The sequence below is a fragment of the Solanum verrucosum genome, unplaced genomic scaffold (assembly GCF_900185275.1).
Source record: "Solanum verrucosum unplaced genomic scaffold, falcon-dt-bn FXZP01000261.1, whole genome shotgun sequence".
NCBI classification, from domain to species: Eukaryota; Viridiplantae; Streptophyta; class Magnoliopsida; order Solanales; family Solanaceae; genus Solanum; species Solanum verrucosum.
Genome location: NW_026019969.1, coordinates 12,596,464 through 12,610,887, shown reverse-complemented (window position 1 = coordinate 12,610,887; position 14,424 = coordinate 12,596,464). Strand labels below are relative to the sequence as shown.

Here is a 14,424-nt window from a genome sequence, read left to right as displayed (position 1 = left end):
TGAATAAGCGGATATGTAATACTGCTCGAAGCTACAATTGGTTGTGTTTATGACATTGTTCTAAAATAGAGGATACCTTCCAAGAGTTTGAAGTCATTTGTATCCTAACTATCAATATCAAATTTTTCACAATAGTTGTATTTGCTTCAGAAGTTGCATTTTGATGGTTAGCTCGTCTCTTTTTCAACAGGACCTATAAATATGACCAAAGACATTTTCATTAGCTACATTTAATAAGTTATTTTTATTCCAACTTGATTACGCTACTAAAGATTGAAAGCGTCGCTAACCTAATACTTCCTTGTATACGATATTTCTTGCATATGTCCCTGTCCCCGTATCTGGTTGTTCAGTCATAACCAATACATTTGTTGTTGCCATTGAGATTCCTCTTGATAAAGCTACATATAGTTGCCCATGGGAGAAAACATGTTGGGGAAGATATAATCCCACATTAGGTATCGTTTGACCTTGAGCCTTATTTATTGTCATGGCAAAACATAGACGTATTGGAAATTGCTTCCGAATAAATTTAAAAGGATATCCTTCATTCTCAGGCGGCGATAATTGGATTCTTGGTATAAACACATGTTTTGTTGCAAATTCTCCTGTAGTTATTTCTGCATGCACGACATTGTTGTCAAAACCTCTACAAATCAATCGTGTCCCATTGCATAAACCATTTGATGGGTCTAAATTGCGCAGCATCATGATAGGCGCATTCTCTTTCAAAACCAACCTAATATGTTTAATTTAAAGATACATATGATGTTATGTATTTTACCACACCTTTGTTGTTGATCTGGTACAGGAATTCAAACTAATATAATAATTAAAATGTTAACGACAGATTGAGTATATTGATGTACCTATGTGGCGGCAGACCATTTGGAGTTAATGTATTTAGGTATTCTTCTTGATAGTAATTATTGGTATCATCTTCTGCCGAGTCGAAACTGATATATGTTCTGGTTTCTCCTGGGAATCGAGTAATCATCATTTCATTTATATTATCTACGAATTCATTTCGACTTGCTAAGATTGCCCTTTCAGTAATAAACTTTGCCGATCTGTAATTTTGTTGTAGCCCTTTAAAAATTTCTGTTACCAAGCATTCTTCTGCCTTACCCTGACCAGTTGGGTGGACCACTATTTGTTGTGGTAGTAGTATTAAATTATCCCGTATTGTGTTCTCTTCGCCGTTTCCAACACGAATCAAGAAGTTGCTAAAATTTGGATCTGTTCTTGCCCTCATGTTGGATGTTAAATGAATTTTTTCCATCAAAGGCCACAAATATGACCTTACCAAACTTGCATCCACTGTCTCTGCTCGTGTTGATTTTGGAACCACCGGTAGCACTTGTCGAAAGCCACCTCCAAATACCATTACTTTTCCCCCAAAAGGTACATTTTTTTCCATTATATCACGAAAGCTTCTGTCGACTGTTTCAATTGCGTGTCTCTTAGCCATTGGTGCTTCGTCCCATATTATTAGTTTGGCTTGTTTAATAAGTTTAGCCCCGCCACTTTGTTTTGACATATTTGTCATTGTTGATTCATTAGCTTGTAGAGGTATTCCAAATCTCGAGTGAGCTGTACGACCTCCCGGTAAGATTGCTGCTGCTACCCCGCTGCTGGCGGATGCCAATGCTATCATACCTCTTGATCTTATATGTGCCAGTAATGCCCGATATAGATATGTTTTTCCAGTTCCACCGGGTCCATCTACAAAGAATAATCCTGGTGTTCCAGAGTCGGTCCTTTGCAAGATAGTCTTGAATGCTTGCGTTTGTTGTTCATTCAACTTTGATTGTGCCTCCATATCTTCAGTTGGCACCTTCACAGACCTTTCTTCGACTATTTCTCGGCATTCATATGTGTCACCTTGATGTAATTCTTGTTGGATTTGTGGCATATCAAATTTTGCAACACTTTGACCCATACTCTCCAAGTATGAATTTACACTTTTCAACGTACTTTGGAGTTTGGCCTCGGCTGATTTGGCATGGGTCCTCTGAAAGTCGTCTGACATATCGTTATAATATGTGTCCCATAGTCTTCTTACATCTGTTGGGTTGCAATGAACTAAAATTGTCGCAAACAACATTCGAAGAGCTACAGGCATCTTAAAGATTACAGCCTCGCGTAAGCATTCTGAAATGCTATCATCTGATTCTAATAAACCTCTTTCCTTGGCAGCTTCTTTGAAAGTATGACAATGTATTCCATTAACAGTGAGTAAGTCTTCAAATGATGTCGGACCTCGAACATGATTTAATAATAATCTCTCGTAATACCTTTCTCCTTCTCTAGGATTAGCTGTGATTTCGATCATCCTAGTTAGTTTATTGTTTAACTCATAAATGCCACATATCAAAGTGTAATACTTACCAACATTTATTCTGCCGATCACGGAGCGCGATTTTCTTTTAGTCCAAACTTTAGATTGGGAATTCCAAACATAATGCTTGGGGAATTCTCTATATAGATAATTGCGAGCGTCAGTGTCATTCAAGCACATCCTGAAATACTCAGTAAGCATAGTTTGTTGTACAAACTGGGAGCCTGCAATATTTTGAAGATTTTGTTTCTTCCAATAGTAGACTACATTTTAAAACAGAAGCTTATTATTAATATTAATCGCTTTGATTGGAGAACTGTGACTTGTATTTATACTATCTGAGAATATGTTTTAGGATACCTGCTTGTTTACCGGGTAGATGTAGTTGTAGGTTTATAACAGCTGGTTGCATTTCGCTTAGAGTAAACTCGTAAATCCTCCACATCGCTTCAGGTGGTGACACCCAACGTGCATCTTGAAAGCTTCGAATTTCATCTATGAATTTTTCACCCTCGTCTGACTCAATGTAAACTGCACACTTATCATGTCCTTTATATATATACTTGTACAGGTACTTTATTGCTTTAACACCTGAGCAAACCTCTACATTAATGTGGCAATTATATCTCTTCAATAAATATGGATTATAAGGGACAACCCACTGATTATTCATCTTCATTCCTCGAACCTCGCTTGTCCTCCCATCATTTTTTCTTCGGTAAATAGGATATCCATCTCTCCTTTGTATTGTTTTGTTGTTGAATGCTCGGGGGTAGTGAAACTTACATTGTCCGTCCTTCATACATGGACTTGATTGTCGTTTTATACCACAAGGACCATGAATCATATGCTTAATAACCAATTCATGTAATTCTGGCTGCTTATCCTTAGCAGGCAACTCTGCCGAAATATATCGATCATACTGATCTGCTGATGTTATTTTATGACCTTGTTTTAAAATTAGTAGTATGTGTATATGTGGTAGGCCTCTCTTCTGAAATTCAACTACAAAAACATGTGCTGCTGTCGGGCCAAAAATTTCCTTTTTAAATATTTGGTCTTTCAGGTCCTGCAATTTTGCCCTAAACACTCTAGTCACCAAATCTGGACGATCTTGAGCGACTTGCCCCGCACATAGTTGTTCTTGAATCTCTGTCCATTCAGGGTTACACGTCATGGTGATAAATAGATCTGGTCTTCCATACTCTTGTACCAGTGCCATAGCATCCATATAGCGTCGTCGCATATCCCTCGGGCCTCCAATGAATGACCCTGGTAGTAAGACCCTTTGCCCGACCTTCTCTCCTCTGTATTCGCCTGCCGTAACACTATCAACGATACCTTGTAATATCTCTCTTCTGTAATTTGATTGTTCGAATCTATAATATTCAAGTCGCGTGGTTTCCAATTTTATGTACATGTCCACTACAAATTGTTGTAACAATCTACCAGATAGCAACAAAATTGTTTTGTCATTCGTTCGTACTTGTAGTTTATAGCAGTAGTACTCTCTGCATGAAACATAACCTCTTGTTTCGCGTCGTACACCTACAAATAATTTAAATAAGTTTAGTTTTGAGTGCAGTTTATCATGAGGTATGTGTGGCCTTCTTTGAATAATATATTATTACCACATCACGTTCACAAGTATATTATAGTAGAATATATTTCTTTGCATGTAGTTGTGTTAGTTTACCACATTCATTGAATTTAATTACTACCCCTCTGGAACATGTTTTTTAAGCAATTACATATATTGTTGTTGTTTGATATTTGTTGCCTTAGATTTGTTCTCCATATGAAGCTGTTAGTCGGAAAATTAATTGAGTTTCTTATTATACTATGTGTGGGGGGTGAATTACTTGATTGATGGCAGAATGTAAATGTGCTAACCTTGTTCTTCATTGTTCAAAACCTCTGTTGCACTGGCATATGATCGAGGGCATATGTTGGCAGCTGTTGTTGTATATGTAGGAATGGTGATATTTGGATTGTGAGATTTCACTATTCCTTGATGCCAACCTCCTTCACCATTTGGTAGAATCAATGGATACTGTAGAGGATCATAACAACCATAATAATGTTTTACTTGATGTTTGTTCCCGGAATGTTCGTGTACTACAATATCTCTTTCAAATGAGATATTTGGATTGTTTCCGTCTACCCAAATTGCCGCAACTTGATCTACTGAAGGTTTGTTATACACCCGTTGATCTAAAGAAGCATTTGCAGCTATGCGTATTTCTAAGTTCTGAAAATTTGAATGATGCTTTAGTTGTGTAAAAAATTTTGCATATGGATTTTGCTCCATTATTTTCCTGATTTTTTTCATGACTTCCTCGGATAAATTAGCATCTTGTAGTATTGACATTCTGTTGGCGACTTCATGATCTGTATCATAGAAGTATAGCTGGAAGTAACGTGGCCTGTCATTCTTCGGGATCAATGATGGTAGGTCGTGATAGATTTGTCCTTGCGCCTTAAAGCTGTAAATGCCTTTCCTTGAAGATGCCAGTTCTTTGTTGAGTTGTACTCCAAATGATGTAAAAGCAAAGATGCTATTATACGCTCGAATATGTTTCCGAAATAGGATGGCTTCTTTGGACTCATCTGTAAATAATTTGTATAAGTCCTCTCCAACTTCGTCGGGGGCCAACTGAATATATCCACTTGCGCAACAAAATGTTGGTGGCTCATATTCAAGCCTCATGGCATGACAATAGATGCAATCCAATTGTTTTTGCAGCTTATGAGTTGATGTTGTTGATAAGTTCACATTTGTTTCGCCTACATTCACAATTCAAAATTGAGTTTTTTAGCATAACATATTTCTTTGGTGACTTCACTTAAAGGTGTGTAAGTTGTAGTGTAATATATTTTAGTCAATTTACCTTCATTATAGTTCTCCTCTGATAAAGCTTGAAGTAGCCAACTTTTTTTCCGCTTCTTCAGCTTTGGTTCTATATATCCAACTTCTGATGGCTTTGTAGAGGCAGTATATTTTTGCACCCTTCGCAATGCCCTTTCTACATCTGTCAGTATTTTACGTTTGTGTCCTATTGAATTTGTGATGTTAGCATGTTAGTGTTTTCTCACTTTGATTTGGTCTTGCTTTTAAAAGTAATGATTAAATTTAGGGCACGTATTTCTGACCTATTGTTTTGACCCGTTGATTAGATTGGCAGTCCATGTTTGATAATCCTCTCTTTGAGTAATGAGTGACCTGTTTGAATATTGTGAGTATGTAAATGCATCAGTTGTTTCAATTTTTCTCTAAAATAGTCAAATCAGGTAGTAATCATGAAAGTCATACGGTCAATGTAAACACAATACCACATATTCAAGTTATTGTACAATATATGTAATAATTTTAAGGACATCTTCATCATGGTCCACTATCACAATCTTTTTACTAAAATTTTATTAACGTGTGTGTGCAAGTGTGACTGGGTTATTTTTTTTGTAGGAGTACTGATGTACATTTTTAGTCTAGGGCAAGTCCATACATCAGCATCTATATGCTAGTGAGTCCTGATCAACCGACAATCAGAGCATTGGTGGTTTATTTTGTTAGACATCTTCAACTAAGGTCCTCTTTGTAGCATATACTTATTGAATTTTCATCTTCATCTTATTTAATGGGTGTGCATCCCTTAAGCGTGTGGGCAGAGTCTTTTGTAACCCTTTCCTTAGTTTACCAGGTTGAAGCAAATAGTAGTAATAGTCAACAACTTCCTCGCGAGCATAGCGATTATTATTCAAGTATGGTTTTCCTATGTCATGGGGGTTAGGGAGATGGGCTGTCAGGTTTCCTATTTTTGTTACCACCATGTATGACTGTCATATACTTCTTTTGTGTAATTCGGCCATATTCCTTTCAAAGTAGCGGAGTTTGGGAGGGAATTCTAAATTATAAAACGCATGCAGGTTAGCCGAACAAATCTCAGCATGAGTGTACCAAATCAGAGATTATTGAGAGATGTTCACAAAGGCAGAGTAGTAAGAACATTGAACAATGGTAAAAATGAATGATTTGTTACTTACAGTTTGTAGTTTGGATTGGCAATTCTCCCAAACAATTCAGAAATTTATGCAGATGTGCCCGTTCAGTAAAGTCGTACAGATAGTAGTATTGTAATGGCGCGGCAAGATCTTAGCAATTTCTCAAAGTTTTTTCTGTTCCTTTTAGTTTGATGTGCATTGGCATTGGGCGTTTGTTTTAAAGGTATCCTCGGCGAACGGTTGGAATTGCTTCAATTGGCCTCTTTTGGGTGTGGTTGTAACTTTTCAGGAGGTTGTAACTCTTCTGGATGGGCGCGATGCTCCAGAGGTGCCATTGACGTCGACGTTCGATAGCTTACAATTGTACTGTCGAATTAGTGGAATAATTAAATCTATATTTTACATGTTGCTTATTATTTACCGTAGTAGTATGTTTAAAGTGTATTGATTTGCTTATTGGCTTTTAGGAGGTTTCTTGTTGTTTGTAAATTTGAAAGTGTAGTGAGGATGTTGTTATTTAAAAAATGTTTTCGGTGATGGGTCTTCCCTGGGGTTAGTGTATTTTCATGTTTTGTTTTTTTAAATGTAAATTTGAAGTTTCTTAGTATTTCTTTTGTTGCGTTAGTCCTTAAAGTCGTAAGAGGAAACATTTCTCGCGTAAGAGTTATTCGTGTTTGTATCAATATTTCTCGGTCTAGGACATTGTCTTTACTTTAACGAATTTCTCGTGCAATGGTAGATGTGTTAGTTATAATGGATATTTTAGGCTTTATATTCAATGTTTCTAAGTAATACTACTTTATGGTTGGTTAATTGAGTATTTTTATTCAATGGTTTAATCGTTTTAAAGGTGATGAATATACGTTATTTTATGGGTGGAGAGAGGGGGGGGGGTAGATAGGATATTATAAACAACAGCCTAAGCGATTTAGATTTGAATTATTAAGGTGCTATTATTTGCATAATTCACACTTAATTAGGTAATAATAAACATATATATATATATATATATATATATATTAGTTAAAGCAGCCGATGAAGCCATTAAAATACAGACATTACTAACATACATACATTATGCTCGGTAACACTATCAACGAAGTCATCTATTATGACTCGACTTTTGTGAACTTAGTTTTAATTTGGAGATGTTCATTGTTGATTTTCTTGCTCGTGCTTGTTGTTGGCATAACGGATCGTACTTCTTCCACTATGTTTGGTGATTCTTCTCCAACAACATGTATTTGTTGCATATTGGATTTCTTGCCCCTCTTTGTTCGCAGCCTTACGGATTGTACTTCCGCCACTATGTTTGGTGCTTCATCTTCAAGGACATGTAGCGCATTGGATTTGTTAGACCTCTTCCTTCGCGGCCTCACATTTTGTGGTTCTTCCACTATGATTGGTGATTTATCTTCAAGAACATGTCTTTCTAACGCAGTGGATTTCTTGCCCCTGTTTGTGGGTGGTGTTAGTGATTTTGATTCATCTGACATTATAATTACCGCTTCATCTTCAATGGCATGTATTTCCTGAGCAATTAGACTCCTTCGCGGGTTTGAATTATTCATATCGATGCGGACAAGGAAGTTGAATTCCTTGTCTTTAATCAACACCAATCTGTGGTAGTACATACATTCTTCCTTCTGTAAGAAATGTCAACAATTGGATATATTAGCATAAAAATAGTTCTGAAAGTTAGTCATACACTTATTTATTGTTGGGATTAAAGTACGTTGAAATATGGTGTAAGATGTTAGAAGTACAAGGCATACATTTTCCGAGGTTGTTTTGATGTACTCTTCGACATTGCAACCTACTAACATTTGTGCCGCATCAAATAGTATAACCCGAGCACGTTGTTCTCCAGCACAAACTTCAAGCCGTAAGTAGTATCTTTAAAATAAGGTGAATAAGTTAGAGTTCATAGTTAAACTGGTTGTATATTATCATAAAATGTTGATTGCTTATTTTAGGCAAGTCTAACCTCATTTCATACTCCACATTCTGGATGTTGCAATTGGGACATGTCGTTGTATGTTGTTTAACTTGCACTTTCTTGTGGCACTTTTTGCAGGACGAGTACCATGGTTCATCTGTATTGAGTATGTCTATAATTTTGGCTTTGAACTTGTATAAAGCTCCCTGGACATTGTTAATAGCCAATATACAACATTATTTTTGGTAAACAATGGTCCTGTTTGGATAGGTAAAGTGTCGTTTTGGAGGTACCTGTGTATCAGCAAGCGTGCCATCCATAATATTGGGTAATGTCACTTCTGTGGCTTTTCTCATTACCTTACTTGGTGTGGTTGTGATAGCTTTCTTTTCGGCCTTTATGACTTCACGCCTGTATATCGAAAGAGGTGAGTTAATTGTAGCACATAATTGAGGAAATGTTTGTGGGTTTAAAATTTGTTAGATTAAAATTTAACTTGATAGGCATGGTTGTATATAGTTCTCCCTATAAACAAATTGTGGCTATGTTGTTAAATTCTTGTTTGAACATAAGTTGTGGAAGTAACGGTAAATAAAAATTGTCGAGCATATTAGTTAATGAGGTTTTGTACCATGCGCGAAGATCTAGTGCTTTTTGAAAGATTGGATTGATCAACACACTGCTCACGGGAAGAGTTGATATCCCAAAAATCCCTACATTGGAATCAACATATTTATTCAAGAAATTAGCAAATATACTTGAAATTTGTACAATCAGCAAATAGGAGAGGTTGTCTATACCTTTATAGATTGAGACTCGCACGTCACATAAGCCTAGAATAGGTTGGTCATCTTTAAGCTTTTCAAGAAAGGCGCCGTCGTTTAGTGCAAAATCTCCCCACAGAGTAACAGTCGTACAGTCCATGCTGGATTATGAATTAGATAAGTACTGTCAGTGCACTGCCAGATTATTATGGACAGTGGAGAACAAAGAAGGGCAACTTACAGTTCATTTGTAACAACAATTTCGCGTCTTTTTCTATCGCCTTTTTCAATGATGGGATTCACCGTAACTAACACGCAAAGCAAGTCTGAATAGCGGACATATAAATTAGTGATCTGTATGATGTAATTGACAAAAATTATTAACAAGTCGTATGAAGAGTTACCAAATATGGCACCATTAGGCAATTTCTCTGCCTGTTCCAAAGATACAAAACCATTAGAGAAGTTGTGTGTTGAAACAACATGGTCGCTCTCCCTTATGATTGTGTTATCTGTAATGGTCAGTTCAATCTCTTTGTGCACGGAAGTGTAGTTGGGATTAACCCGATCCAACAACCCGTTAGCAATGTAGTACGTCTTATTTGTCTTCAAGAAGTCTTTCCATGTGTCGATATGCTTGTTAAATAGCGTTGCTTGCAACTTTGTCCCCTAGTATTGATGTAAGCGATATGTGATGTCATTAGAGAAGTAAAACGGGAATAAATAGGAACGATAACATATAAGCTGAGCAAAAGTGTTACCTCATCGTCCACTAATATTACAGTTTGGAAAGTCCCTTCATGGCGAGTATTGCTGTACGAAATTACAGAACCCTTGCGAATAACTAATACTCGCATCACCCAATCAACAGAGTGTTTTGGTATCTTGTTGATGGGGACACACTGCTTTGATAGTTCAGTTTCGGTGGCCATTTGTGATGAATCTGGATGGTTAGAGGTGCATAGCGGAAAGTGAATATCAATAGTAATTCAAGGCCGCAGTGTGTAGTAGTTAAAACAAAGGAATAAGTAAGTATGTTGTAGCAATGTATGTGCTGCAAGTAGTCCAATGAAAAGCATAACAGGAAACTTAAACAGAGTGAAAACTTACAACTTTTGATGCGGAGTGAAATATTTAAAAGACAAGTCCAATATTGTAATGTGGTTGCAGATGGATGATCAATATTCACCTAATTTAATTAGAAAGTGCATATGTGAGACTTGAGTTTTTTAAAATTTGGCTTGTTTCAGAAGAGGAAAAATGGCATACCTTTGCGTCTTATGCACAAGTTGAATTATTATTGGGAAACGGTGTTGTGCCGGTGGCTGATATAATTAGAGAAATCTCCAGAGGTTGTGTTGATTGGTAATTTTTTAGACGTTGGGCAGTTGCAGGGGAAAGTTGGTGTCTTTCCAGTGAAAGCGTGGAGTCTGTCCAGGGAAAGTGGTGTCTATTCGTAGGCTAGGCAAGGTGTTTGTTGCGGGAGGGATGCGTAGTTAGGTTTTTTTTTTTAAAATTTAAGGGTATTTGCGTAATCTTTATAAGTTTTATGTGAGGGGTATTTGCGTAATCTTCTTAAGTTTTAAGTGAGGGGTATTTACGTAATTTAACATTGCTCTTTTGGAGTTCATGTTTTTAATGTAGTATAGATGTATATGCTTACTATGCATTCGAGATACATGTTTTTGGATATAACATATGCAATTGATACTTGATACATCAAATTAGTACTAGATACATATAAAAGATACATGAAATCAATATTATATATATATATATATAAATAGATACATAAAATTAATACTAGATACCTATAACAAATACATGAAATTAATGCTAGATACTTCTATGATACATATGAATGTACTTGCAGGACACTCGTGTATCTAAGTGTTTAGTTTGTTGGATACATCATATATTGATATAGATACATCAAATTAATGAATGTATTATTTTAAGAGTAATAATTTGAAATTAATCAAATTGCATTACCAAGATATACATGTTTTTATCTTAAATTAATAATATTAATGAATTTACTATTTCAAAGAATAATAAAATGAAATTAATTATCTATGTATTTTGAAAATCCTCAATTACTCCTCTAATTAAGGAAATCAGTTCCAACCAATTAATTTAAATAAATAAATTTTGTATCTCAATTTTAAAATTTGGCAGATACTGCATGTATCTCATGGATTCAGACTCATGTATCCTAAGATATGGTACATGAAGTAATATTTGAAATTATTGAGAATCTTAATAATTAAGACCTAAACTAGTGGGATTTATGTGGTTTGCCCTAATATTTATTATATAAAAATAAATACCTTTATGTTAGAAAAAAAAAAAAGATACTCTCTCTAACTTTAATACGAAATCATCGTCTCCACTATAATATAGTAATAATATATTTACCAAGTAACCGAAACTGAATTTAAGTTATGAACTCACCATTTTTATAACGTAGGATAAACATGAAAAAAGCATATAAATTTATCAACAACCAAAATGAATATTTTTATTTTTCGTTTTTTTTTAGGCAAGTTTTAAATATATTTGGAAATGAATACTCTCTTCGTTTCACAAAGAATGATCTAGTTTGACTTGACACAGAATTTAAGAAATTAAAGAAGATTTTTGAATCTTGTGGTCCTAAATTAAAGTTATGTCAAATGTACAATTAAACATATAACGTGAAAAACTAAAATTAAAATATTACCAAAAAAAAAAATCATTCTTTTTTAACGGACTAAAAAGTTCTATTTGAAACGTAGGAAGTATTTGTTAGTAAAATTATTAACAGGACACCTGTCACAAATCTAAACAGTTAATCATGACGTTATCTGACGTTATTAAGTATTTTTATTCGAGTGGTTGAGACTTTGTTGCAACAACCTCCATGGGTCCCACATGTAACATAAAATAACAAAAACACAGCAAGAAGGAATCTCACCAAATTTTTTGTTAGTTGGTGGGCCTAATATGTTCATGCAAGTCTTACCTTGTGAACCAAATTGCCTCACACATTATATATTCCCATTTCATTACTTTCTAAATCACAAACTAAAAGAAGAAGAAAAAAAAGAGGAAAAAGAAATAATTCAACAAAAAATAACATGGCTGAAAATGTTGCATCACAGGAAAATCAAGTCTCTAAACACCAAGAGGTTGGCCACAAGAGTCTTTTGCAAAGTGATGCTCTTTACCAGGTATAACAGATTTCTTTAGTACGACGTAGAAACTAATTTTATTCGTTGAATTGAACCTAGCAAATTAAAATTGGATTTGACATCATGTGTTATTTGTGGCTGAACATGTTACAGTACATATTGGAGACGAGCGTATACCCAAGAGAGCCAGAACCCATGAAAGAGCTTAGAGAATTGACTGCTAAGCATCCATGGTGAGTTCATTATATATCTAATTAATTGTTAATGAAGAGATTAAAAATTTGTTTTCCTTTTTGACTGAATTATATATGGATATTTGTGTGAAACAGGAATCTTATGACAACATCTGCTGATGAAGGACAATTTTTGAACATGTTGTTGAAGTTGATCAATGCTAAAAACACCATGGAGATTGGTGTCTACACTGGCTATTCTCTTCTTGCTACTGCTCTTGCTCTTCCACATGATGGAAAGGTAACACATGCATTTTAATCCATCACTAAATCGCTCGTAGCTAATCAATTTTTTAAATAATTCATCGCTAATCTTATAGTATATTATAAGTGACGAATTTTAATATTTAACTATAAAATTCATTCATCGCTAATTTCTGTTTTTTAAATAATAATATCAAATATTAAAGTTATAGAAATGTAGATGCACCTAATCTTAGCCAAAAAGTATAAATTTCCACTAACTTGCCCTATAAAAAACAAAAAGGAGAAAAAAAAAATCCACACCAACAAGAAAATAAGGACAATTGGATCGACGAGAGGGAGTTGCTCGGATGGTAAGCATTCCTCACTTCCAACTCGAAGGTTGCGAGTTCGAGTCACCAAGGGAGCAAAAGGGGTGGGAGCTCTTAGGGAGGGATAAAGAAAAAGAAAAAAAAAAGGACAATTGGATTGACTTTAAGCACAAAACCATTCAACTTTTGATAATTTTACTTTAATTTCATGATTTCATCCTTTATAATAATGGGAGTATTTAACTCAAATTGGAGTTGCATTAAACTAAAATTACTGAATTTGTCTAATCAAACGCTAGTAATTAATCAGTAATCACTTCAATTTGAACAAGTAACATTATATAAATATATAATTCGAAAAATTATAGAATTTTACTGATTGTATTAGTCGGGCACGCCATTTTAATTAATAAAACATTTGTATTTGCTTTTGCAGATATTGGCAATGGATATTAACAAGGAAAATTACGAAGAAATTGGTTTACCCATAATCCAAAAAGCTGGTGTAGCTCACAAGATTGATTTTCGAGAGGGACCTGCTTTACCCGTTCTTGATCTATTAGTTGAAGACGTACGTGTTATCAGATTACCTAAACGATAATAAAATAAAATTAATCAACTTAAACTAATATGTTTTTATTTTTTATTTTTTATTTTGCAGAAAAATAACCATGGCACGTATGATTTCATTTTCGTGGATGCTGACAAGGATAACTACATCAACTACCACAAAAGGATAATAGAATTAGTGAAAGTTGGTGGTGTGATCGGGTACGACAACACCCTATGGAATGGTTCAGTGGTCGCTCCACCTGATGCTCCATTGAGGAAATATGTTAGGTATTATAGAGACTTTGTATTGGAACTTAACAAAGCTTTAGCGGCTGATCCAAGGATTGAGATTTGTATGCTTCCGGTTGGTGATGGAATTACCCTGTGCCGCCGTATCAGCTGATTATTCTATTTTTTTCCCCTCGTTTGTTTTGTGAATTATAATATGTGCATGTCATAAATATCTCTATTACTAAAATAATATTTGTATTTCGAATATTGTATTTCTGAAATTGTAAGAAATATTAAGATTTTATTTTATATATTACTTGAGTAAATATTTTCTTTATTAAATGATATTTATTTTATTTATCATGTATAAATATAGTTTTTTTTAATCACTCGATATAAATTTACCGTCCTTAATTTGATCAATTTAAAATTTGTATCGTATAAGGATTAATAAAAGAAAAAAAAAGTTTTACAAGTACTATTTCTCTATTTTAAAGAGTTTTTTTCTTTAGTATCTTCAATAATACAAACTGAAGATGCAAGTGGATAATGATTCAAAGGGACATTTTTGGAAAGGAATGCAATAAGAAAAAGGGTACTGGAGAGGAGCCGCTTCCGTTAGTCTCTCTGCACGCAACACATATTACTTTAAAATAACTTCTTGACTGAAGACT

At 34.7% G+C, this 14,424-nt stretch overlaps 3 protein-coding genes across 3 annotated transcripts; 1 reads left to right on the top strand and 2 right to left on the bottom strand.

The window, feature by feature from the left end:
- Window positions 1–285: 285 nt before the first annotated feature.
- LOC125815062 (uncharacterized) lies at window positions 286–6,172 on the bottom strand. Its single transcript, XM_049494462.1, has 6 exons — window positions 6,040–6,172; window positions 5,233–5,397; window positions 4,235–5,128; window positions 2,702–3,766; window positions 870–2,604; window positions 286–739 (listed from the first exon to the last, which is right to left on the bottom strand). Exons 1-6 carry the CDS (start codon window positions 6,170–6,172, stop codon window positions 286–288), a joined length of 4,446 nt encoding a protein of 1,481 aa, XP_049350419.1.
- A 1,280-nt stretch (window positions 6,173–7,452) lies between these two features.
- Window positions 7,453–9,978, bottom strand: LOC125815061 (replication protein A 70 kDa DNA-binding subunit B-like). Its single transcript, XM_049494461.1, has 8 exons — window positions 9,808–9,978; window positions 9,288–9,715; window positions 9,083–9,207; window positions 8,914–8,995; window positions 8,576–8,693; window positions 8,331–8,488; window positions 8,119–8,239; window positions 7,453–7,989 (listed from the first exon to the last, which is right to left on the bottom strand). The coding sequence occupies exons 1-8, from the start codon at window positions 9,976–9,978 to the stop codon at window positions 7,453–7,455; spliced, it is 1,740 nt and encodes a 579-aa protein (XP_049350418.1).
- Window positions 9,979–12,127: 2,149 nt separating this feature from the next.
- LOC125816407 (caffeoyl-CoA O-methyltransferase 6) lies at window positions 12,128–13,933 on the top strand. Its single transcript, XM_049496013.1, has 5 exons — window positions 12,128–12,258; window positions 12,373–12,452; window positions 12,549–12,693; window positions 13,404–13,538; window positions 13,629–13,933. Exons 1-5 carry the CDS (start codon window positions 12,166–12,168, stop codon window positions 13,920–13,922), a joined length of 747 nt encoding a protein of 248 aa, XP_049351970.1. The 5' UTR covers window positions 12,128–12,165; the 3' UTR covers window positions 13,923–13,933.
- Window positions 13,934–14,424: the final 491 nt, after the last annotated feature.